This window comes from Pteropus vampyrus, unplaced genomic scaffold (genome assembly GCF_000151845.1).
Source record: "Pteropus vampyrus isolate Shadow unplaced genomic scaffold, Pvam_2.0 Scaffold74, whole genome shotgun sequence".
Lineage (NCBI taxonomy): Eukaryota > Metazoa > Chordata > Mammalia > Chiroptera > Pteropodidae > Pteropus > Pteropus vampyrus.
In genome coordinates this window covers 5,754,665-5,778,728 of record NW_011888855.1, presented here as the reverse complement: position 1 = coordinate 5,778,728, position 24,064 = coordinate 5,754,665, and the positions used below count along the sequence as shown (strand labels likewise).

The 24,064-nt window shown below is 40.2% G+C and overlaps 1 protein-coding gene across 1 annotated transcript; it reads left to right on the top strand.

Annotated features, from left to right (window-relative positions):
- Positions 1-7,534: 7,534 nt before the first annotated feature.
- SKP1 (S-phase kinase associated protein 1) lies at positions 7,535-22,117 on the top strand. Its single transcript, XM_011362310.2, has 6 exons — positions 7,535-7,686; positions 10,614-10,710; positions 15,378-15,451; positions 18,389-18,532; positions 20,063-20,203; positions 20,748-22,117. The coding sequence occupies exons 2-6, from the start codon at positions 10,614-10,616 to the stop codon at positions 20,781-20,783; spliced, it is 492 nt and encodes a 163-aa protein (XP_011360612.1). The 5' UTR covers positions 7,535-7,686; the 3' UTR covers positions 20,784-22,117.
- The last annotated feature ends 1,947 nt before the right edge of the window (positions 22,118-24,064 follow it).

The following is a 24,064-nucleotide window of genomic DNA, read 5'->3' as shown; positions in this document are numbered from 1 at the left end:
AGAACTGTTATCTGTTTGCTGTTAATCTTCTCATATTACATTCTCTTCTCACCAGACCACTCCACTGAAATAATTGGCTTTATCAAGGTTATTTTCACATTGCTGAGTATAGTACGTATTTTTCCGACTTTATTTAAAGTTCTAGTTTTTAGCATTCGAAGCAATTGACCTAAACAATTTCCTGGAAATAATTTCTTGTCTATCATTACACTACATGTACTTGTCGTCCTCCTATCTTTCTGACTGCTGTTTCTTCTTGTTCTCTAAATGTTAGGGTGACCTAATGCTTAGGTCTCTCTCCTCTACCTAGGTGGTCTCATCTAATCTTACCTATATGCTGAAGAGTCCCAGATTTGTATTCTTAGCTTAACTTCTCTATGCTCCAAAATTATATATCCAATGGCCTCTTTGACATGGCTCAGGTGTCCAATATGCATCTCAAAGTGAATTCCTGATCTCCCACCTAAATTCCTGTTGTTCCCTATGTCAGTAAATGGTACTACCATTCATAGTTATCTACCATAGGTAGTCCCCACTATATTTCCAAATAAATCTTTCTCTTCATCTCCACTGCCACTGCCCTAGTTCAGTCCTTAATGATCTTATTACTTCCCTTCTTCCCCCACTACAGTCCATTCTTCACACAGTCACAAGAGTGATCTTTCTAAACTGTAGAGCAGACCATGCCACTTGCTGCTTACCCTCCCTCTCCTGAGGTTGCTAAATGCAAATAGAATAAAATCCAGCTTTCTTACAGTGTCCTCCCTACAAAGCTCTTCATGATTTGGTCTTTACCTGCTTCTCTGCCTTCATTTCTTTTCACTTTCCCCCATTTGTTAAGCTCTAACAATACTGACCTTGCTGTTTCTGAAACATATCAAGCTCATTCTTACCTTAGAGCCTTTGCACGTGCTCTATTGAATGCTTCTCCCACCTCTTTCTATGGCCGAGTTGCCTTCAGCAGGTTTCTGCTTAAATGTATTTTGCTCTCGTCTTCCCCACTTCACTTTCTAGATCAACTCTATTTTCTTCATAGTACTTATCTACCTATCTCTTATTTGTGCTTATCACATCTAACTCATTAGAAGACAAACTCCCTGAGGGCAGAAGTTTCTTTCTTCTGTCTTGTTTACCACTGCCTATGACATGGGGGGCAGAGAGGATACCAGATAAATATTTATTGACTGATTGACAGGCACAGACCACATGGCAGTTTTCTGGACCAGTTACTGCACTGAGAAGTTCTCCTTGGGAAATCCTTGCCACTCAGTGGCTCCTTGGCAGACAGGCCTTCCTGACTGGACATTCAGCATTTACAAACTGTCACTTGGCTTGTAGGACATACTCAAGTCACACTCACCTTCACCTCAGTGATGTCTCCCCAAGTCTAGCTCCTGGAATGCTCAGCCTCTCGGCCTGCCCAGGAGCTCCATGGGCAGCCAGCTGGCAGGTACAGACCTTTCAGACAGATTGCCCTCTCTGGTGGTCTTTGCCCCGTGTGCTGGTTCCAGATGTCGCATTGGTGCTGGGGTCCTCTGGAATCCCATAGGAGCATACAGGTGCAAGGACATAGCAAGAGATGGTAGGTCCTGCCTGCCATGGTTTTGTCATCTGCAAAGAAGCCTTTGATACATTGCATTGCACTGTTCCTGTCTGAGCCTACCTGGCCCATGCCACCAAGACTAGCTGTGTGTGAACTTGATTCACAGAGGGAGACTGGACCACAGGTCTGGAGGCTATGTCCAGCATCCCTCTGTGGGTGTGTGACCAAGCTGCAGTGGCATTCAAACTCTGATGGCCAGACCAGGGATCTGGGACCTGGAGAGGAGACAGGGCAGCTTCTGGAGGCATTTCAGTGAGGGGGCAGGGCAAAGAGGGAAAACCTGGGAGGCGGGGCAGGCTCAGTGAAGCTGCCTCTCTGTATGGCCACCTTGGCCTCTGGCACCATCTGCTGGCTGGAGCCAATCAGTGCTGGGGAGTTCTCGTGGATGGTCTAGGACAAGACTGAAGGCCAACCCCATTCCTGTCCCTGCCTTTGCTGGGCCCAGTATGGCCATTCTGAGACCATAAGGGATATCAGTATACCTCCATATACTCTCCCTCTGAGAAAGGGGGTAGAACAGAGGGTAGCCCATGCTCTTCTGTGAAGCTTTGACTCATCTATGGCGAGTTGGTCAGACCTAGGTTCAAATCCCACCTTCCCACTTCCCTGCTGTGTGGCCTGGGGCAGATTACATAACCCATCTCATCTTCACCAGCAGGCCCACTCTGACAATCCTCCATCCAGCCTGGGCCCACAGTTCTCCAGTGGCAATGGGTAAAGATATGGGTCAAGAAGTTTTCTCTATCATTTAGTTGTGGATACCACTTCTGTCTAGAGTTTCCAAGGCAGCTTCCCAACGGTGGGGCCCATTGCCCACCAGGGGAGGAACTAACTGCACTGGATGGCTGAGGTAGAAGCAAGGAAGCTGAGTGGTCTTTTCTGCAACTTTGTCCAAGGCCTCGATTGAACTCCTGGGCCTTGAGCAGATAAAATCCTCAGGCACAGGAGCCTTGCAACAACCCCTCACTTTTGCTCCCAACATCTTCCATTACCCCTCTGGCCTTGGGTGTGAAGGGTTGAGCTGCCCTGTGAAGGAGAGGCTACAGGGGCTCAAAATTCCTTTTGAGCTGACGCCGTGCTAAGCATGCAACATACATTATCACATTTTTCACACACACCCTTTTATAAAAATTTATTTATGGCTTACATGCAGTACACAAATGTGATTATAGCTCAGTGAATTTTTGTATATGCATACACCCATGAAATCACCATCTGGACTGAGATAGAGAATTTCTAGCATCACAGAAGCTTCCCTCATCAATACCTGCCTCCCTGCCAAAGATAACTTTTATTCTATCTTCTCTAATCTAGATTAGTTTTGGCCTGTTTTTGGTCTTCATTTCAGTGGACTCACACAATAAGTACTTGTTCATAGCTTCTTATGCTCAACATTATATGTCTGAGATTCATCCATGGTGTTGTTTATATCAGTAGTTTCTTTTTCGTTGCCGTTTAGTATTCCATTCTATGAATATATGATGGTTTATTTTTTCATTTTATAGTTGATGGATTTGTTATTTCTAGTTTTTTTCTTTTTGAATAAAGTTGCAGCGAACATTCTTAAATATTTCTTTTGGTGGACACAGGATTTATTCCTGTTGGAATTATTGAGCCATTGGTTATATATGTTTAGCTGTAGAAGATATTGTCATTTTTTTGAAGTGTATCAATTCACACCTGTACCAGCAAAGTGTGAGAGTTCCAACTGTTCCACATCCTTGTCAACAATTGGTATTGTTGTTCTCTTAATTGTAGCCATTCTGGAGACTAAAATATTAATTTTCACAAAAATCTTGTAAGATAGGTACTGCTATATGCCCCATACTATAGACAAAGAGACTGGGGCTGGAGAGGGGATGCCGCACATCCCACCCAGATCACACAGGATGTGAGCAGCAAGTGAGCAGCAGCAGATCTGCATGATTCTTGTACACCTGTGGCCATATAAAATTTTAAAGTCAGAAAACTTGGGTCTGCCAAAAATGATAGCTCTCTTATTTTCTTACTTTCTGTAGTACCTCTTTCCATTAGCAGAAATATAATCTGGTCACTTTCTGGTGAATTCAGTCAGGGAGGATATGACCACTCAGTTGTTTCAAGGATATGTTCAAGTGGAGGGTTCTGTCCCTCTTCTGCTAGCCAAGGTCACAGCTGCATTCTGCAGAGCTTATGAGGTCATGGCATAGAGTGGGAGGTGAGGGGGCTGGAGGTTGTTTGTCCTTGGTCATCATCCATCTTCTCCTACTGCTCAAGGAGTCAGGAAGACCTCTCCCCTACCAGGTTGTGAGCTGTCACCCTTGGTTTCCACTGTGCCCATAGCTGTCTGTATTTGTGCCCTGGTCTCTGTCTTGGACTGTCTGGGTTCATCTGCTTTAGTGCTTCCTTTATTACACCCCAGAAGCCTCTTTCTGGTCACCTATCCCCTCTTTGAGCAGCTTCCATGATGTTTTAGGGCCTCAGGACATATTTTGATGCTCTTTGGGATCCTCACACATTAGGCATGAGCCTGAGATGCTCCCAGACCCACCTACCCAGGCACACCCAGCTGCCATTTCTACTTGGCCACTGTCATACCTCCTAATGATGAAGGACTTTAGACTTACACCTTACAGACCAAAGAACAGATTCTCTCCACTCTTAGAGCTCCCAAACCTTCCTGGGGGTCCTAATCTCTCCATGTCGTGGGTTGAAGGGGCGGTGGTGTGAGTGTGAGAGAGTCCCTTCTCAGAGACCCACCCCAGTAGCTAACTGCAATGCTCTCTTCTCTGCATCATTCACCCCACCGCCACCCCCAGCCTTTCAGAAACCTGGTTCTGGCATCGTTATACCTTCTTCTCCCCAACCTTGCTGTTGCTGCTATAAAATTTAAGCTTTGAGTCCTTCAACCTCTTGGGCTTTCAGCATTCCAAAAAAATTTTTTTCTTCATTTAAAAAGCTCTGGGTCTCAAGCATCCATTTTGCAAATCAAGACCCAGGAATGTGACTCTTTTTCTTCAATTCAGCACTCTCTCCTCTGGAGTAATAAGATGGTCTGATTGTAAGTGGAAGGCTTAGAGTTTGGCAATAAGGAAGGAGGGGGTCAGCAGAGGAAGGTGAGGCTCAGAGAAGAGAAATAACTTGCCCAAGGTCACATAACAGAGTTGCTGTGCTTACCACTCGACCAGAAGAGCAAGACCAAGAAAGTTGACACAGCGGCAGAGTGTGGCCAGGAAGCCTCTGACCATGGGGACAGTATCACTTCTTAACTTACATGCTGTCTTTACATGCTGGAACACACATCCAGAGTTTAGGGGCAAAGTCTATCCTATGGGTAGTAGGTACCTGAGAAAGGGAGTGTGAGCTGTATTCCGGGCAACAAAGTCCCATTTTAGATGCACTGATAGAGCTAGTCCTCCTAGGAATCTTCCTGTGAACGCTTTATGGGTAATGAAACTATTTACAAAGGAAGATCATCTCTGGAAATGAATTTACCATTTAAAAACAAACAAACAGATTTTCCCGCCTGGGCTGCTTAAATCTGAGGCCTTTAGCTTCCCTAGAGGTAGTATGCTGGGAATAGTTATAAATCAGAAAATATTTGAGAGGTGGGGCTAAAATGCAATATCTGGGCTGTGGAGGCAGAAGCATAGCTAGGGCTGGAACCTCAGCCCTGCTCTGAAGGGGCTGTATGACACTGGAAAATCCCTTCTCTTTGATTTCCTTCCTCTATGGAACAAGTTTTCATTACATGATGTATGGAGTCATTGAAGTAAGGAAGACACCTCAGCCTTCAGGTCCAGCTCTGGAGCCAATGGGAATCCCCCACCTCACCCCCACCCTCCACACATGCCCTCACACCGAAGGGACTGTGAGGGAGCCAGTCCTTTCTGACCTGGGCTGGTGTTTATGGTTAATGAGTGGGGATGAGTGATCCCTAGCCTGTACCCCACAGTCCTGTAACTGCCTTGTCCCCTGAATGGAGGATTTAAAGGAAAATAGGGTTGATTCAGAAAGCGTGGAGCTAAATGAGTCACCTTTGACCGACACTGCTGGCCTCTTAGCAGTGCTTCATCGCTGAGTCCCTACTATAGAGGTTTCTCAACTTACCCTGGATTTAAGAATCACTTGGAGACTTGTTTAAAAGGCAGAACAACCTGCCCCCCACCCCAAAAGTCTGATTCATTATAGCAAGAAGTTGACCTGAGAATCTGCATTTTTTTTTGACCTGACACCAATTTATTTTTTGAAGTAAAATATTTTTTACATACGTAATACATTCATATAGGTTGGAATCTAAAAGGTAGAAAAGGGTATAAAGTGAAAAATCACCCCAACTCCTGTCCCCTAGTCACCTAGTTCCCCTCCCCTGAGGCAAAGATTCCTTGTGTATCTTTCCAATAGTATGTAGGAGTAAGTGAGATCTGCATGTTAAAAGCATCTCTTGGTGACTCTAAAATAGAAAGGTCCCCAAATTTGGAAAAACATACACCTACTTTATGTCAAGCCCTGTGTTGGGTCCTTGGGCTAGATGTGTGACCTGGCACTGCACAGTCCTGCTTAGGCTACTCAATAAGTTTACAAGGTGCCACTTTGTATGCCATGGGCAGAGGGGGCAAAGGGGCTCCAGTAGGCCTTGCCTAGGAAACCTGAAGCTCAGGCTGCTGAGGGAAGGGCTGTGCTATGGAAAAAAAGTATGAGAGCTGTGGGTCCTTTCATCTTCCTGTCATCAGCTGCGGCACCGGGCAGACACTGGACACCACAGCTTGTAGACAAAGACCTGGTAACCCAAGAAGTTGCTTGGCCTCCCTGCACAGGCCTATCCAAGAAGAGCTGTAGGCCTCTGATTTCTTTAGGAGGCCCTGTGTAGAAGTGTCTGTTGTCTCCCTGGCGTCAGGAATACCATCACGTGCCTGTGGGTTAGGTGAGCTCGGCGCCTTAGTCTCCCAGGGAGGGGTGGCAATGTTCCCTAAGCAGAGCAGGGTAGAGCTGGGAAAAGTCCCTGACTGGCTGGGGTGGGGGTGTGGGTTTTCAGACCAACCCTTTTCCTTTAGAGTTGGCCTCCGTCTATGGTTCCCATCACAGCCTTCACGGGGCATCCCATACAAGAGTCTGTCCAGGCTGGGTACTGGCTGTCTGGTTCCCTGCCGAATCCCCAGCCCTATGCCTCGCACACACAGGGGCTCAACAGACGTTTGTTGAATGAAAGGATATTCACTGCCAGAGAGAGGCCTCCTCTCTATATTTGGGGTTTCCCTGCAACCATGGTTATTTTGGGCCTGGAAACCTCTTTCAGAAATCGATGGTAGGAAACGGTTAAGAGCACCAAACTGTGGAGTAAGGATCCCTTACTGGCTCTGCTGCTGAACCGTTGGGAACCTGTTCTCTCACATCTAAAGGAGAAAAAGGGTAACGATATTTCACCTCAAAGATTATTGTGGACAGTGGGCTAACTCATGTCAGGTTCAGTGGAAGTCACTGAGGCCCTGAGCAGAATCTCAGAGCGGTGACTGCAAAACTCATCTGCTTTCCCTGACTCCAGCTTTCCCGTCTTGAAAAGGGGAGAAGCACCCTCTTCCACATACCAAACTCAGACACCCAGACACACACCCAGACCTGCCCCCGCCCCCGCACCTCCCCCCAACACACACACACACACACGCGCTCTAGGCTTTTTGGGACTGGAGTCTTTATTTAACACGGCTTAGGATAACCCTGCCTGAAGGACCCTCGCAGGCCGCAGAGTACCCCATCCAGTTCCCTGTTCCCTCTGAGAACCGCGAGCCGCGATTTCAAGGGGTTAGGTTGAGAACCAAGCCCCGCCGCTCCCGCCGCCTCTTCGCCCGGCCCCGCCCCTCCGGCGCGCTGGTCCCGCCTCCCCACCTGGTCCTCCGCCTGCCGTCAGGCAAACTCGGTGGCCAGCCCCGCCGGCTCTGTGACGCCACGGGCCCCGGGGTCCTCGGCGCCTGCGCCGCTCATATAAAGGCCGACGCCGCGCCGCGCCGTGATAGTGGCCTTGTTCTCCGCTTTTCTCTTCTCGTGTTTGCTGACACCGCCCCACTCTCGTCAGCCTCCGGCCTGCTGTCTCTTTGAGACCAAGCACCGTGAGTAGCCGCCGACCGAGCTGAAGGGACGGTGGCGCCGCGAATTGCGAGCTGCGTTGCTGCACTGCTGGGGCTTTGGCCTACCCGAGGCGGGAGGCACCTGGGCCTGGCCTGCCCTCAGGCCCGGTGGAACCCGTTTTAGACCCCGTTCTTCGGGAGGTGCCGGCGAGCCCCGTTCTTCCACCCGCCCCTCGACTTGGCGAGGCCTCTTCTGGCTGCGCGTCGTCACAACTCCCCATGGGTGCTCGGACGGGCGGGCAGGCGAAAATGCGAGCTGATCATTTTCTTTCTCCATGCAGAGAAGGATTGGGCCTTCTCTGCACGGGGCTGGCGTCAGCTGGCGCGGAGCTCGGCTGCAAGGCCCAGGCTGGGGCCTGGGGCCTCCTTTGGCGTTGAGCCTACCGGCCTCGGGGACCCAGGGCGGGGGTGGCAGCGAGGCTTTGAGTGAAGGTCCCTTGGCTGTCGTGAGCGTGCGTCGTGTTTGTTTTGGTGTCGGAGGGAGCGTGGCGGTGGTAGTCTGGGAGCGCTTGATTCTGGCTCCCCGTCCTTTCTCTTCCCGGTCTCGGGAGTCACTAGTCACGGGTCTTCGCTAACTGAGCTAGGGCCGAATCTTTGCAGATAGTCGTCTGCTTCTTCTGAATATTTCTCTTATTTTGCCACAGCCTGGAGCTGCTGAAACAACTGTTGTAATAGCAGATACCATCGTCACAGGGTGTGACTTATAGGAGCCTTAACTTTGTAAAAACTTAACTCCAGGTGTCTGACTTTTAAAGGGATAGGACGTTCACTTGCTTTGGTTTAGTTTTTAATGGAGACTTCAGGTTTGGGTTTTATCAGAGCGTCACAATAGAATGTATCTGTGTCATAGAGCAATGCAGACTTCTCCACTCTGCCCTCTAGAAAGAGGTGTCAGAATTTTGGGTCCCTTAGAACAGTTTTTTTTCTTTATAATGATAGAACCCACTTCATGCCAGCCATGGAGGGTGATTTAATTTCCAAGTACAGAAGCCTAAAGAATTGAAGGAATAGTCTTGGAAGCGTGTGAAGTCAAAATTTCGTCCATTACGCTCTAAAAATTTTGCACTGAATTCCAGGTGTATAATACTCAAAAAAAGGTCTCTTTGAATATTGAGTTTAGGATTACAAAGTGCATCGAATTACAGATTAGCCGATTGTGTCCCTGCTATTTAATAAGATCTCAACTCCCTTAAGAGTAACCTAATCCACGAATTTGACTATGACTAAGCAGATCTTGTTATTTATTGAGTTATTTGAAAGAAATATGGAAATGTTGTTTTGCTTAAAAGTAATTTTATCAACTGCATTGCCGTATTCGTGATTCTGTAATGTTCATACCAGTACTATGGAACATAAAAAGAACAGAATATTTTGTAATTAAAAATTGGCTCGCGTTAAAATATTTCCTTTGGGGTTCCTTTTGTTATTGCCTGTCACAGGGAAGGTCCCTTGCTCTGGGCGTTATTGGCAAGCACTAAGCAACATGGAGAAGCAGACATTTGTGAACTGAAAAGTGAAATTCAGTTCTTTCCAGCCATGGATGAGTGAGAGCAGGATATTTCAAAACCATATTTTTATGGTTTTTAAAACATAACTTTACCTTTTTTCTTCCTTTCCCTAACAGCTTGTCTGTTTGGAGGATGGAGATCATTGTCTGGGAAAAGATGAATGACTATTTTAACTGATTTAATGAGTTTTAAGTCTTTGAACCTAAAATGGGTGCCGTGAATGTTTTAAATGCCAAATTCTGTACTTTCAAGTTAATAGTTACATCACAGGATTACGAATACGTCAGAAGCATGAGCTTTTAAAGTCCACACTTGAAATTTCAAAAGGTCTTGAATTAATTTTTACAGTCAGGTATTGCTGCCCTTCCCTGTCCCCCTCAAACTCTGCCCCCTAAGAATCTAAAGATGGTTGAGAAGTTGCTGGCTTAGAACTTTTAATTTTAAAGAGGTAAAGGGTGGGGGTGGGGGTGGTGTGTATGTGTGTGTGCGCTTAGAACTTTTAATTTTAAAGAGGTAAGGGGACGTGGGGGTGGTGGTGGTGGTGGTGGTGGTGGTGGTGGTGGTGGGTGTGTGTGTGTGTGTGTGTGTGTGTGGTTTTTTTGCCAGAACTCAAGTTCTTTGAGGTTAATTGCTTAATTTTTATGTAAGAGGTGTTTTTTTCCTAATGACTCATAATTAATCTGAGTTAGTAAATACATTTTCAGAGCAAGTAATAGGTTATTACTATGAAGATTTTGGCAGAAGATTTCAAACTTGGACACCTGGACAGTCAGTAATGAAAGATAAAAAGGACTCAGATTTAAGTTTCTTATTGGGTTTAGGGAATTAGATTGACATCAGCTTATTCTTAAATCTTTTATTCTCTGGTATATGGTCTTGCATTGATCCAAACATAAATAAGTATATTCTGATCTACTCTTTGGATCTGAACTCATTTTTCACTGGAAATCTCACTGGAGGAAAATTACTACCTTATTTGGTAGCTTTGTTTATTATGGACTGACCTCCCTCCAGTTTGCAGGTGGTTAATTATGGCAGTTAACTATGCAAATGGAGTTGTCATTTAGTGAGAGCAGAAAGGCAGGCAAAAAGAGTAAGTCCATTTTAGATATATTTTGCATCAAAAATATGGAATGTAACTCTTAAATTTACACCGGTTAACGAGTTCAGGCTTTAAAAGCTTCTGTTCTTAGAAATTATACTTTGAAAAAAATTTATAGAAACACTTGTTTGCTAGCCTGCGAATAATCACTTACAGTATTTTCCAGGGCTATATACTACAGGTCCTTAGGATTTTATAGTTAATAAGTTATAGAGAGCTTTTAACAGACTGTAGTTGATGAAATGTCATATAAAACTAATCTCTTAAATTTCGAATTCAGTGTAATGCCTTTTTTTTAGATGCCTTCAATTAAGTTGCAAAGTTCTGATGGAGAGATATTTGAAGTTGATGTTGAAATTGCCAAACAATCTGTGACTATCAAGACTATGTTGGAAGGTAAGTTTATTAAAAAAAAACCTTGGTCAGGGGAAAGGGGAAAACACAAGTTTGATATAACCTGTGAACATCAGATTTATACAAGTAATAATTTGTCATAAAGTACTTAGAATATGAAAGGGTGACATTTACCTATCTTTAAGGTCTTAACTGCATTTTTCTGATACAGGTCACCCTTTCTGAATTGTTTGAATTAATGATTTTTTTTTTCCTTTTTAAATAGATGCATAAGCTAACATTGAAATGACTTCCAAACCTCAGACTGGTACATTTCTATTTCAAGAAAATTTAGACTCACAGTTTCTAATGACAAAAATTCAAGCCTTTGGAAAAGAGATTCCTTCTATATGGTAGCTAAATAGAGCACCTTGTTTCAACAGAGAGAGTAAGCTGAGTAGATTGTAAACTGAGTAGATGTCTGTTGTTTTTTTTTTTTAAACCAAGTTTTTTCCTTTGTCTATTTTGTTATTCCTCCGAAACTGCTGCAAAGTGTATGTGCAGCACAACAGAGAAGTAAGGCAAAAAAACAGGTTCTGAAACATTTTGAAACTTTTACTAGTTAACATGGATCTCTTAGTATTACTGCCAGTGGGCTGGTGGACATAAATAGTACATGAAACGTACAAATCAGTTTCTAGAATTGGTGGGAAAAAACCTCAGTAGTAATAAGAATGTTTTTCAGTACTCATATCAAATGTTTTTATGTAGGGAAGATCTGTAGTGTGTAGATACTTAAGAGATACTAAAGAGGTACGTGCGAAGCACTAGCTGTATGCTGGTGAAAAGAAGGTAAGCGAGAAATGATCTTTGCTCTGGAAGGATTTATAAACTAGGAAGAGAGACACACCAAACAAGGCAAACTGTCACATGGTATAATTAGTGCATTGATAAAGTTGTGTGCCAAGTAGTGCTGTGGGAACCTTTTGGCTGATGTTATTCTTCAGGCTTATGGAGAAGTTACAGTGTGATATTTCAAACCTAGTAGAATTAGTATGTTTTGGGAGATTGTTCCGAGGTAGAATGTGTTGAGAAAGTAAAATCGAGGTTTTACTTGGGGTTTTGGGAGTGGGATCAAATTGTGATACTTTAGCTGGCAGAGTTGAAGAACAAGTTTGAGAGGAATGAAAAAATGGCTTCAGGCTTGAATACGTTACATGTGTTTGAGATTCCTTTAAAAGATCTTTGTAACAATCTGTAGGCAGTTGAATATGTGTTTTGGTCCCTGTGTTGTAGACTCCTGTAGACTTATTTGTATGGTGGGTTATGAGAGTATATATCTATGGGAGTAAATGAGGTTGGCAGTTGGCCATATTGGGGCGGGAGTGTAGAAGTCAGAAGTGGAGAATCAGTGGAGTAGGATTTGTGGAAGCCAAGGGAAGAGGGAAGCATTTTGAGATGACCAGAGTGATTATCGGATTCATATGCTGCAGCCTGGTCATTTAGGATTTCACAGTTAATGAGTTAGAGGACTTCTAACAGCAGGTATTAGGTGTGGTAGAGGCAGAAGCTGAATTGCAGAGGTTGTGTCTTCTGTTTTCTTAGTAGGTGACTTCTGTTTTGCTGATACCAATCATGTCCTGTATCCTGGTAACCTACATATGTAGATCATAAACCCCTTGGTACATCCCACAGTCACTGTTTATCAGGTACCTGTTGAATGAAGAACTATGGTATGGTCACTAATAAGAGTGTGAAAGCATTGCAAGTGTCTCTAAGAGCAGGTGAGTAAGGCTTTATCTAGATTTAGAAACTGATACCACAGTTGCTGCCTGAATACTTGCTTTGACAATGAAAGTGTTCTTTGTTTTATCTTTGTTGGTGTTTGGCACAGTGATCTGTCCTGTGCTGCTTCAAAGAAGCATTTGCCAATATAAAAACATAGGGCTCCTTAATGATTTTCCACACCAACTTGGATCACTTAATCAAGTAGACTGATAGACAGCAACAGTTAAATGATTCTTTTCCTCCATCACATTTGGACATAAGTGGTGAATGGTTTTATCTTGAATACTAGTGGTTTATATAGAATTCTAGCCTCTTGAGGACTCGAGTCTTTTTGAATTGAGTTTGGCAACTTACTGCTTTCCTTGTTTTGCATCTGCAGTATCTCTAATTATGGGAAAACAAAAATAAAACCCTTCTAATCACAGGACAATCGGAAGTGAAAATCTTGGCTTCTGTACTTGTGGATTGATTTATTCAGGTCCAGGGTGCAGTATCAGGATACAGGTGTCTTTCAAAGTCCTTGAAACTAAATAGCTTAAAGGAATGACTGTTGCTACTTGTGCATTAGGTCTAAAAGCAAAAAAACAACAACAAAGAAAAAACATTGCAAATCATTAGTTTAAATGCTACAGAAGTAATCCTTTACAACCGTAGGCCCTTATTTTTAATGTAACGTAAGCCTTCTTTCAAATAACGTTTGTATCTAAACTAGCTGGTCTTTTGTATTATGTTGGATTCCTCTAAATCTTAATTTTCCAAACAAATATTTTACGTAGGTAATTTTTTTCTCTCCCCTCCTATTAAAAATACTTCATGCTAGTTCTGGAAAAGCATGAGTGGCTTGATCCAAATTGAGAGATTGTCATTTTATAGTTTTGTTCCTGGCAGAGATAGGATCAGGGAAAGACATTGGTGGGAAGGAGGAGAGGGGCGATGAATGACTCCCTCCATTAAGGAAAATAAGATACTGTTTTGAATCTAAACTCCACTGGAACTGCCTGTTAAACTCAGTAACCTCCATATTGTCAAGTGAAATGTTTCATTTCTCATCTAGGCCTCTTTACAGCATTTGACAGTCGATCATTCTCATCTACTTTTGGCTTCAGGATACTTTCTTTGCTTGTTACCTCACTTTTGTAGCCTCTGTCTCCCTATCTTCAAAGCCTACAGTTCCCCAGGGCTTGCTTAATCATTGGACTTCTTTACTATATCTATACTCATTCATTCTGTTGGTCATCTCATTTGTCTCATAGTGTTATAAACCACCTATACACCAATTCCTAGGCTTACCTACAGTTCTGGTGTCTTCTTTTGATTTTTAGACTTGCATATTTAACTTCTTGGCCTTCTCTTGGATATCTAATTGGTATCTCAAACTTATGAAACTAGGGTTCTTGATTCACTGCCGTCCAAAATCACAGTTCTCTGACAGCCTTCCCTATATCAATTAATAGCAACTCCATCCATGTAGTTCCTAATGTCATAAACCTTAGTCTTCCCTGACTTTCACATTTCCCATCTGTTGGCAAGTCCTGTTGCTTCTACCTTCAAAATGCATATAGAGTTGGACCATTTTTTCTTGTATCGCTATAAACCTTGTCTAAGCCGCCATCTTGTACTTGGATTATTGCTAGCCTTATAATTGGTTTCCCTTTTTTTTTTTTTTTTCCCCTGCTATCATCTCTTCCCAATGCAGTAGCCAAAATGCAGAAGACCCTATTACTATTAGGTCCCCTGTTGTTGATCTCATCTGTTCTGTTCACCCTCGCTAATCCTACTCTAACAACACTGGATTCCTTAATGGTTTTAGAACATGTCAATCCTGTCAGAAGGCCTTTGCATTTATTTCCTCTGCTTAGGTGTTCTCTCTATTAAGTTTACTAAAATGCCATCTTCTCAGCGAGACATACTGATCAACTCTAAAATTGCAACAATTCCTCTCATCCTCCTGTATTTATTGCTAACTCTCCACTGCCTATGACAGCACCTAGATATATCAAGGACTCAAATGTTTGACTTGACACTGGCCATCTCAACATAACTGATACTCTGGTACAACCAAGATACTTCTGTAGTAACTTTTGACCTATAGTCTTGGTACATGCTAACTATTAAGTAACTTTCTTTGGCACCTCTTTTTAGTTTTGTAGAAACTTAAGGATGGACTCATTTGGTTTGAAAAATATTTAGAATCTTTAAGTAACATGGATTTTTACATTAAGTTGTATCCTTGGAGTTCACTGACCACTTCGAAAATCTGAAAGTTCGGTCTTTTTACCAGAAAAACCTATAGATTCAAAATGATAGGTAATATGTACATGGTAACTAACAAACACCGAAGGATATACCCACATTCTCATTAACTTCCCTAGACATGATATTGTCAACAGTTTCTTGTATATTCTTGTGGAGATACTTTAAATATAAACATATAAGTATATTCTCATTTTTATTCAGATAACATTTCTTTTTATATTTGGCTTTTAAAAACTTTAATCTTGAAATTATGCCAGTATATATGGAGCTACCTGCCTTGTTTTTGTCAGTGGTTGCATGATCTGTTGTGTGAGATTCCATTACTTATAATATACTTGTCATTGTTTTGTTTTTCTAAATGCAGTCTAGCTAGAGAGTTTAGTATAAAGAGTAAGGATAAAAGGGTCTGGCTTCATTTTTTCCCAAATAGCTGCCCATTCATCTTTAATAAGGTGACTACCTTATTAAATCATTTTCCTTCTAATTAAGAACTCTCTTGATAAAACTTTATAGTTTGGGGTGGTTCATGGGCTTCCTGTTAGGAACCACCCATTTTAAATGCTGTCGAAAGAACTATTCTTAGTATTGTACTTTTTATGATGTTTCAGACAACATATCTTACAAGTTACTTGTTTGAGAAATAGCCTGGTTAGGAAATAATGGCAACTCTCTTCTGGTTTTCTTAGATTTGGGAATGGATGATGAAGGTGATGATGACCCAGTTCCTCTACCAAATGTTAATGCAGCGATATTAAAAAAGGTAAGGTAGCAAACTATACACTTGTATATCTTTTTCTTTTCACAATATTCTGGTGATCTTTCTATATTGATTCAGAAATAGCTTCCTTTTAAGAAAAACTACATAGTATAATTATGACTCTATTTGTTGTAGTTTTTTTAACCAGGACCTGTGAATATTTGAGTTGTCTAGTCTTTTTCATTAACATTTAAATTGCAGAACTATAATAGTACATGCTTAGCAAAAAGGAAAATTTTTGTATAGTTCGTGCACCGATTGAGTATGGCTCAAAGAAAGCTTGAGAACAAGAAATGTACTTTTGTTTCTTCAGTTGATCACCTTATCTTGTGTCTATTGTCTAAGCGTAAATGGCTCTCCACATCAAATAGGATTTTAGCGTTTTCAGGGTGCATGGCTCCTTAACAGAGCCTGCCATTTCAATTGTATTTTCATCTGAAAAAACAGCAATTGGTTTTATTGGGGGGAAAACTATCTAGGCTTAGAGATGGGAATGGTTGACTCCAGTTGGCCCCTTCCTATGGTACTCTTCAAAAGTCATTGACCATATGCAGTTTCATCTTATGCTTTCTTTTGACCCTGGTGTGAGATGCAGCTGCACTGCATGTTTCCATACTTTTGGCCACAATCGTCTGTTACCAGTTTTTTTAAACTAGACTGCGTAAAAGGCGATTCTTCTCTGAGCCTGAATGTTTTTTACATGTATTATTGGCCATTTATATTTTCTGCATTGTCTGTTTTCCTTTGCCTAGGGGGAAAAAAATATGGGAAGATACAGATAGCGTAAAATTGACCGTTTTAACTTTAAGCGTACAATTCAGTGGCATAAAATACATTTACATTGTTGTGCAATCATCACCATTAACCATCTCCAGAACTGAAGATGTTCTGGAGATCTTTTCATCACCCTAAACTGACACTCTGTACCTGTTAAATAATAACTCCTCATTAGCCCCTTCTTCCAACCCCTCGTAATCACTATTCTGTTTTCTGTCTCTGAATTGACTCTTCTGGGTACCACATATAAGTGAGATCATACAATATTTGTCCTTTTGTGTCTGAGTTATATCACTTAGCATAATGTTTTCAAAGTTCATCCATTTTGTAGTCTTGTGGGCTTTTTATAGGATTTCTTTATATAGAGTTTCTATATAAACTTTCTTTGCTTGTCTTATGTCAATTCATAGTATTTTGTGGCTTACAAGCTTTATATTTTAGTTAGCTCTCCTTTCTGGCTTCTGAGTATTGTCTTACAATTAACATTATATTTTATAATAATGTAAAATGCGTCTAAAAAGACTTTTGCTTGCATTCGTTCAAGTACCAGGCAAGTTTTAGGTGTAGGAGGTACAGCAGTGAATCAAAAAGACAAAATCCTCGTCCTTACAGAGTTCACATTCTAAAGGTGTGGGGGAAACGTGCAACATAAGGAATATACGAAATGGAAAAGCTATGGGGGATAAGTGGGTTGGTAGGTGGAGAGTTAGTTATTTAAAAAATAAAGATGGTCAGGAAATACCTTACTGAGAAGATGGTCTTTGAACAAAGACTGGCTGGGGAGAGAGTTCTGGTCAATGGGAGCAAGTGCTTTGATGCTAAGACAAGATCATGCCGTACCTTTTGAGGTGGCTAGAGTATAATGAACAATCAAAGTAGAGTAGAAAAGGTCAGAGTTGATGAGTTGGATGATATAAGGCCATTTCTGAGAATAAGGTTTTTTAATCTATTTGCATTATTATAAATATTTAAACTTTATATTGAATAATCACATGATCTAAAAACTGTAAAAATATATTGTAAAATCTCTTGTCTCTAGTCTGACCAGAAACCTTCGTAAGTAATAGCATTAATTTATCCTTTTAAGAGTTTTTTAATGCCTGTATAAGCAAATACTAATTGTTGTTTCTTCCTTATACAACTGAAATACTTCTTAAAAAGCTATCGTTTATTTCATTAAAGCCCCTTATGCTTGGCTTTTTCTTCTAGAAATAGTCCTTTTCCTTTTTTGCATCCTGACAGTATAATTTCTTGGCTCTGCTATTTTTTCTCAGCATTGTTTGTAATCCCCAGCATTGTACTATGAAAAAATTTTAATCATACAGAAAAGTTGAATTATACTTCAAACACCCATTTACTTACCAGCTAGATTCTACAGCTTAACACTTTTGGAGTTGATTTTGGCCTTTATGATAGTACACATAGTCTAGCTGATCAGCTTCCTGAAACTATAATGTGTTCATTCCCCTAGTAAGAACATCTGGGCTTTTCCTGCTTTGTTATTACATTGAATAGTCTTGTTCATATGCCTGGGTATTTAGAATTGCTTGGTGATAATGTATGCACATACTCAGCTTCACTGGGTAGAACTAGATTACTTTTTAAAAGGGTTACTCTAGTTTACACTCTTCAGTAGAAGAGTTCATGTTACTCTTATGCTATTGCCAATTAGTATCAAAACCTTGATTTTTTTTTGGCAATCTAAAGTAGTTGCATCTGAGTGTAGCATTAATTTTGCATCTATTGAGGCTGAGCATTTGGCTATTAAAATTTCTTTTGTGAATTGCCAGTTCACATCTTTAACTTATTTCTTTGTGGTGATTTTTCAGATTTTATATTCTATAGAGTAATCCATTGTAGGTGGTACATGTCGTAGGTATTTTTCAGCCCTTGTCCTGACTTTATATATCTTTTTTCAAAGCTTTTTAATGTGGTCAAATATAGTAATCAGTCTGCAGTATTCACTTATTAAAATCTTCCACCCTCTAGAGTTGTGAAGATTCCTCAGCCTTCATTTTTGCTTTTTGAACTTGGCTACTAACTTTATTATTCAAGTCAACTTCTAGCTAGTTCTTAGTCTGGTGTAGGAATAACCTTGCCCCAGCAGTGGAATGAACACCTTGTGACAAAATGCCGCAGAGGAATGAACTTTTGTTATTGTAGGTCATTCAGTGGTGCACCCACCACAAGGATGACCCTCCTCCTCCTGAGGATGATGAGAACAAAGAAAAGCGAACAGATGATATCCCGGTTTGGGACCAAGAATTTCTGAAAGTCGACCAAGGAACACTTTTTGAGCTTATACTGGTACGTTTTTAATGCATGCTACAAGATATCTCTAGTTCGAAGCCTTTAGTTCTTGTAGAGTTAAATTTGTTAAATTCATTGATACTGAATTTTAACACTCTGTGAACTCAAATGCAGTGCTATATTTAAATCCTCATCAGTAATCACATTAAATCTAAATGGTTTAAATACCACAATTAAAAGGTAGAGATTGTAACATTGGATAAAAAAATGTGAGACAGCTATTCTAGCTACAAAAAAAACTCACTTTAAATATAAAGACATAATTAGGTTTAAAGGGTGGAGAGAGATGTATTATGCTATCATTAATCAAAAGAAAACTGGAGCGACTATTAAATACTTTATTTAAAACTTTATTAAAGTATTAATAAAATATTAAAGATTTTAGAGCAAAGAATAGTACCAGGATTAAAGATGGTTGTTGCATAATGATAAAGGGATCAGTTCATCATTAAGATTACATAACAATCCTAAATATTTACCTGCCTAAAAGCAGAACTTCCAAAAAGTTAAAAAATAAAAAAACTCAAAGGATAATAAACAAATTCATAATAGAAATTTCAGCATGTCTCTAAATAATTGATAAAACAAGTAGAAAATCAATAAGGGTATAGATGACTTGAATAACAAACACTATTAGCCAGCTTGTCCTAATTGACATTTATAGAATGACATCAGTGACAACAGAATACATATTCTTTTATAGTGTGTACTACCAAGGTAGACATGTTCTGGGCTGTAAAACAAGTCTCAAGTTGGAAAGGATTCAAGTCACACACAGTGTGTGTGTTTTATGGTTACAGGGGAATTTAGTCATCAGTAACAGCTATCTGAAAAATCTGCAAATATTTGCAAACTAACATTTCTCAGTAACCTGTGAGTCAAAGAAAAAATAAAAATTAGTATTTTGAACTGAATGGAAATAGAACACATGAAAATTTATGAGATGCTTTGTAGTATTAGAGGGGGACCGATAGCACTAAACATTTATATTGGAAAAGTCTCAAATCGGTGATCTGAGCTTTTACCTTAAACTAGCAAAAGATGAAATTAAACCCGAAGAAAGAGAATGTTAAAGATAAAAGCAGAAATCAGTAGAAAATTGGAAAACAGAAAATCAGAGACCAAAAGCTGATTCTTTCAGAAGATCAATAAAAGGTAATGCAGTAACTTCTTATGTCTCAAAGGTAATGCAATAACTGCTTTTGTCTGAATTCTTTAAATATTTTTGTCAAGATTTGACATGTGCTTGTCTACACTTGGATGTACACACACAGCAGTAGTGGCCATTCTTTAATATTTGAAGTGTAGTGTGTATAGTTTGCTTAAGGCAGCATAAGGACTCAGAATTATAGAAGTATAACAAAAGATGTAAAAATATCTTTCACAGAAGAACTTGCCTCGTTTATTCTCCATTTGATTTCTTAAAATTAGCATTTTAAGCTTAAATTACATATGGATTGCCAGTCACTAACTTTGGATTTAGTTTAAAACATCAAGTACATTTTAATGAAAACAATCACTTTACAGGCTGCAAACTACTTAGACATCAAAGGTTTGCTTGATGTTACATGCAAGACTGTTGCCAATATGATCAAGGGGAAAACTCCTGAGGAGATTCGCAAGACCTTCAATATCAAAAATGATTTTACTGAAGAAGAAGAAGCCCAGGTAGGTAGCCCACAGCTTGTTCTTGATCACATGCTTTTTAAAAGAGAATGAAACCTATAACATACCAGGAAAAGAAGTGTCTGTATCAAGGAGTATTAACTGTATTTGAGGTATACTAGCTACCTTTTGTATCCTAAAAATTTTCTTTCTTAGAGATGGGTCTGTCTTTGTGAGTCTAAACATTTAAATATACTGCTTTCTTAAAAAAATAAACATTAAGGTACCTGAGACCTTATGTGTAAGCTGTGACTTCAGAAAAGTGGGTCCTATGATGGTTGTGTGTTAGGATATATCAGAGCAACTTAGTAAATGGATGAATAGATCAGAATGATTTTGTCGACAGCTACAAACTGAAATAATGTGAATGAACTATTTGAATTTGTTGTTAGCTCTGGCAGCTGAAGCTATAATTGCCCACTGCCTTTTTATTCAGTTTTCCATCCACCCATTTCTGACTCATCTCACAGGATATTGATCAATTAATATTAGGTAGTAATATTGGGAAAGACTACTTAAGGTACTTCCTCATATCCATCTCTTCTAGGTACGCAAAGAGAACCAGTGGTGTGAAGAGAAGTGAAATGTTGTGCCTGACACTGTAACACTGTAAGGATTATTCCAAATACTAGTTGCACTGCTCTGTTTATAATTGTTAATATTAGGCAAACAGTAGACAAATGCAGCAGCAAATCAATTGTATTAGCAGAATATTGTCCTCATTGCATGTGTTGTTTGGGTACAGATTCCAAACCTATGGCTGAGTTTCTTCCAGTATGATCAAAAGTTTCTTTTTTCTTTGCTCTAAATAAAATCGAACTGTGGGTTCTCTATAGAAAGTGGCATTTTGGGCTTTCCCTCTTTTTGTAAAGCGATTTCTGTCTAGTTTATTGTCTAGTTAACTTTAGTGACCTTTTAAAAGTTGGCATTGTAAATAAAACAACTTGCAAAAGTTTTCTGAAATAGAATTAACATTTTTATTCATGAGTTGGAAGCTAGAAAAAGGCTCTTTGAGGTAAATGTCTAAGTGGTGGTTATTAGGGTGTCTTCCAGCTTCCTGGAATTAAGCAGTACCTCTGATATTGGTAAAGCCCGTATGTAATGGGGCTCCCTTAATTGGATCTGAGGACTTGTTTTTGCATTTTTAATCCTCTCAGCTTTGAATATGTTGGCTAGACACTCAGTTACTACTCAGTTTGTGGTTTTAGAGGACATGTAACTAGACAGTTTGTTAGCTTTTCAGTTAAAAAAGACAACCCTTGTGGTAATCAGTGATCCCATGTGGGGAAAACTACACTACTTGCATGTAAAGAAAATTTAACCTTTAACATTAAAATGTGTGGCAAAACCCAGAAAGCATCCATCTTGAATGCAAGATCCTTTCAATAAAAAGTAAGTTACATAGTAGGGAGTACAGTTTGCTTTTGTGTACTTAAATGTGTCTCTTCACTTAAATGAGTTAAATTTATGTACCATTCTTTAGCTGCAAGACTTGTAGACAGTTCCTGTCCTAGCTCACTGGAGGCCACTGACAACAATAGAGTTCTGATAGACTTCTATCTCTTCTAATTGTTATTGAAAAGGTTCACTGAAGTCAGTGTTTCAGTTCTTAACTGGTGAACTCAGGCACACAGCTGCACTGCAATTGTTTCCAGTCTCTCCCCTACAGTAGAATGAAGTTTTCTTGAAGGCTTGAGATGGTTCACGAGCTTTTTATTTTTGTTCTTTCCTCCTGTGCTTTTTTTTTTTTTCTTTTCTCAGTTAGTGTTATCTGTATTCACAGGTAGCTGTATTGTGTCCTCTTCATGTTTACTGTGAGCTGTTATGGCTCAGATAATTACTTGACAATAGCTTGTCTTTACTTCACCTCTTATTTGCCCCAAATCTACATTATTTAATAAAGTCCCAGAAACCGTTTCACATGCATTCCCATTTATTTTCTATACCAGAGATAGCAAACTATAGCCTATGTGTGGGTGAAATCCAGTCCACAGCCTGTTTTTTGCAGTCTATGAGTTAAAAATAAATTTTACATTTTAAAAGGATTGTTAAAAAAATAATATACAGACTATATTTGACCAGAAGCCTAAAATGTTTACTCTCTGGCCTTTTACACAAAAAGTTTCACACAAAAAGTAAAGGGATCCCTGATTCCCTTTACTCTCAGGAAGTAAGCTTGTTTTCCATTCGTTCTGTTCTTAGTGGGGAAGGTAGCAGCAGAGTTCAGTCCTAAGTAAAGTGCCTCATGTACTAATTCCTGTTCTAATGGTCAGCTCTTGCAAAAAGCTTAACCCCCCAATTATATCCCTAGCAATGTCATGACAAACACAAATCTTTTCTGAAAGTCCAAAATTATTAGCATAGGCTATGTTTAATTTGAAAATGAAATAGCTTCTAGGAAACAAGAGCATATTACTGTTGACTCCTGATCTGTATAATCTCCAAGAATTGTTAGAATTACAGGACAAAACTTCACTACCCATATTTAAAGGATACTGGGGTCTTTCTGAATAGATAAGATTGAGTGGACAGACAATATAGTTCAGATTTTTGTTCGCTTCCTGACTTTTTAAATGATGGCCCTAGTCTTTAAACAAACAAAAAGTCCTGATAATCTTGAACTCTCATGTTTAATAGAGATCCAACAGCTCATCCTATAGTAAATTGGCCATTTGTGGACATTATGTATCGAAACAAATCCTAGGCATTGTATTAAGGGGCCCTTCAAGCTGGCTGCAGTACTTTTTCCCCTCCTCCTTGCTATGTACTCACTGTTTAATATGTCGACCAAGTTTCCATGCTGTCACCTTACCAAGGGAAAGTGAGTGGCCCTTTCCCATGCTGTCATCTTCCCCAGGGAAACTGAGTAGCTAAACCTGTCTTCAAAGGTGATACACTTACTCCTGCCTACCTTCTCACTTCTTACCTATTCTAAATTAATGCTGTAGTATGAAGTCATACTGTGAGGCTGGAGTCCTGCTTCTGCCCCTTAGTGCCTACATGACCTGGAAAAGTTGGAAATAGTAGTTACTTATAGTGTGGAGCTATTTGTTGGTGATGAAGACTCTGTGACGGTCCTTGGCTTCTCAGTTTTTCATTGACTGTGTCACTTGTGATCGAAAAATAAACCAAACTCCTTACTACTATCTATCTCCCTAACATTGTCATGGACTAAATAGATTCTAATAATTCTTAAATCGTAGAAGCAAGTTACAGGCATACAGGCATACCTTGTTTCCTTGCACTTTGCTTTATTGCACTTCACAGATGTTGCATGTTTTACAAATCGAAGGCAAGATCCTCCACCAACAAAAAGATTACAGTTTGCTTTATTGCAACGCTCGCTTTATTGTGGTCTGGAACCAAACCTGCAGTATCTCTGAGGTATGCCTGTATTTTATTTGCTTGCCTTCGTAAATCTACCTTTAACACATGAGGTAGGTATTACGTTACAATTTTTATATTTTTCCAGAGTCACAAAGGCATCCCTATAAGTTACAGATGCTTGAGTGACGTAGCTGTGATTTCTTTATTCTACAACCGTTTGAACACACTAGCTTCTGGAATTAAGCAAAATCTATATTGTAACTTGGTGAACTGCCAAGACTGCAGCCTTGTAACATGATGTCATGTTAACACTGAGCTTAGCTTGGAGCTAGCTGGAGGAGGAGGGAGGATAACATTGAGTCGCTATGGGCGTCAGGTGACCCAGTGCCAGCAGATATTCCAAACTACATTATCTCTTAATTTACTTAAAAATTAGACAATCCTGTAGTCTTTTTCCTGATCCAAGGTAAATTAAGAAGAAATTATAGGTAGGTTGCCTAGGCTGTTATTAATAGGCCAGTTCGAACAGGGATAGGA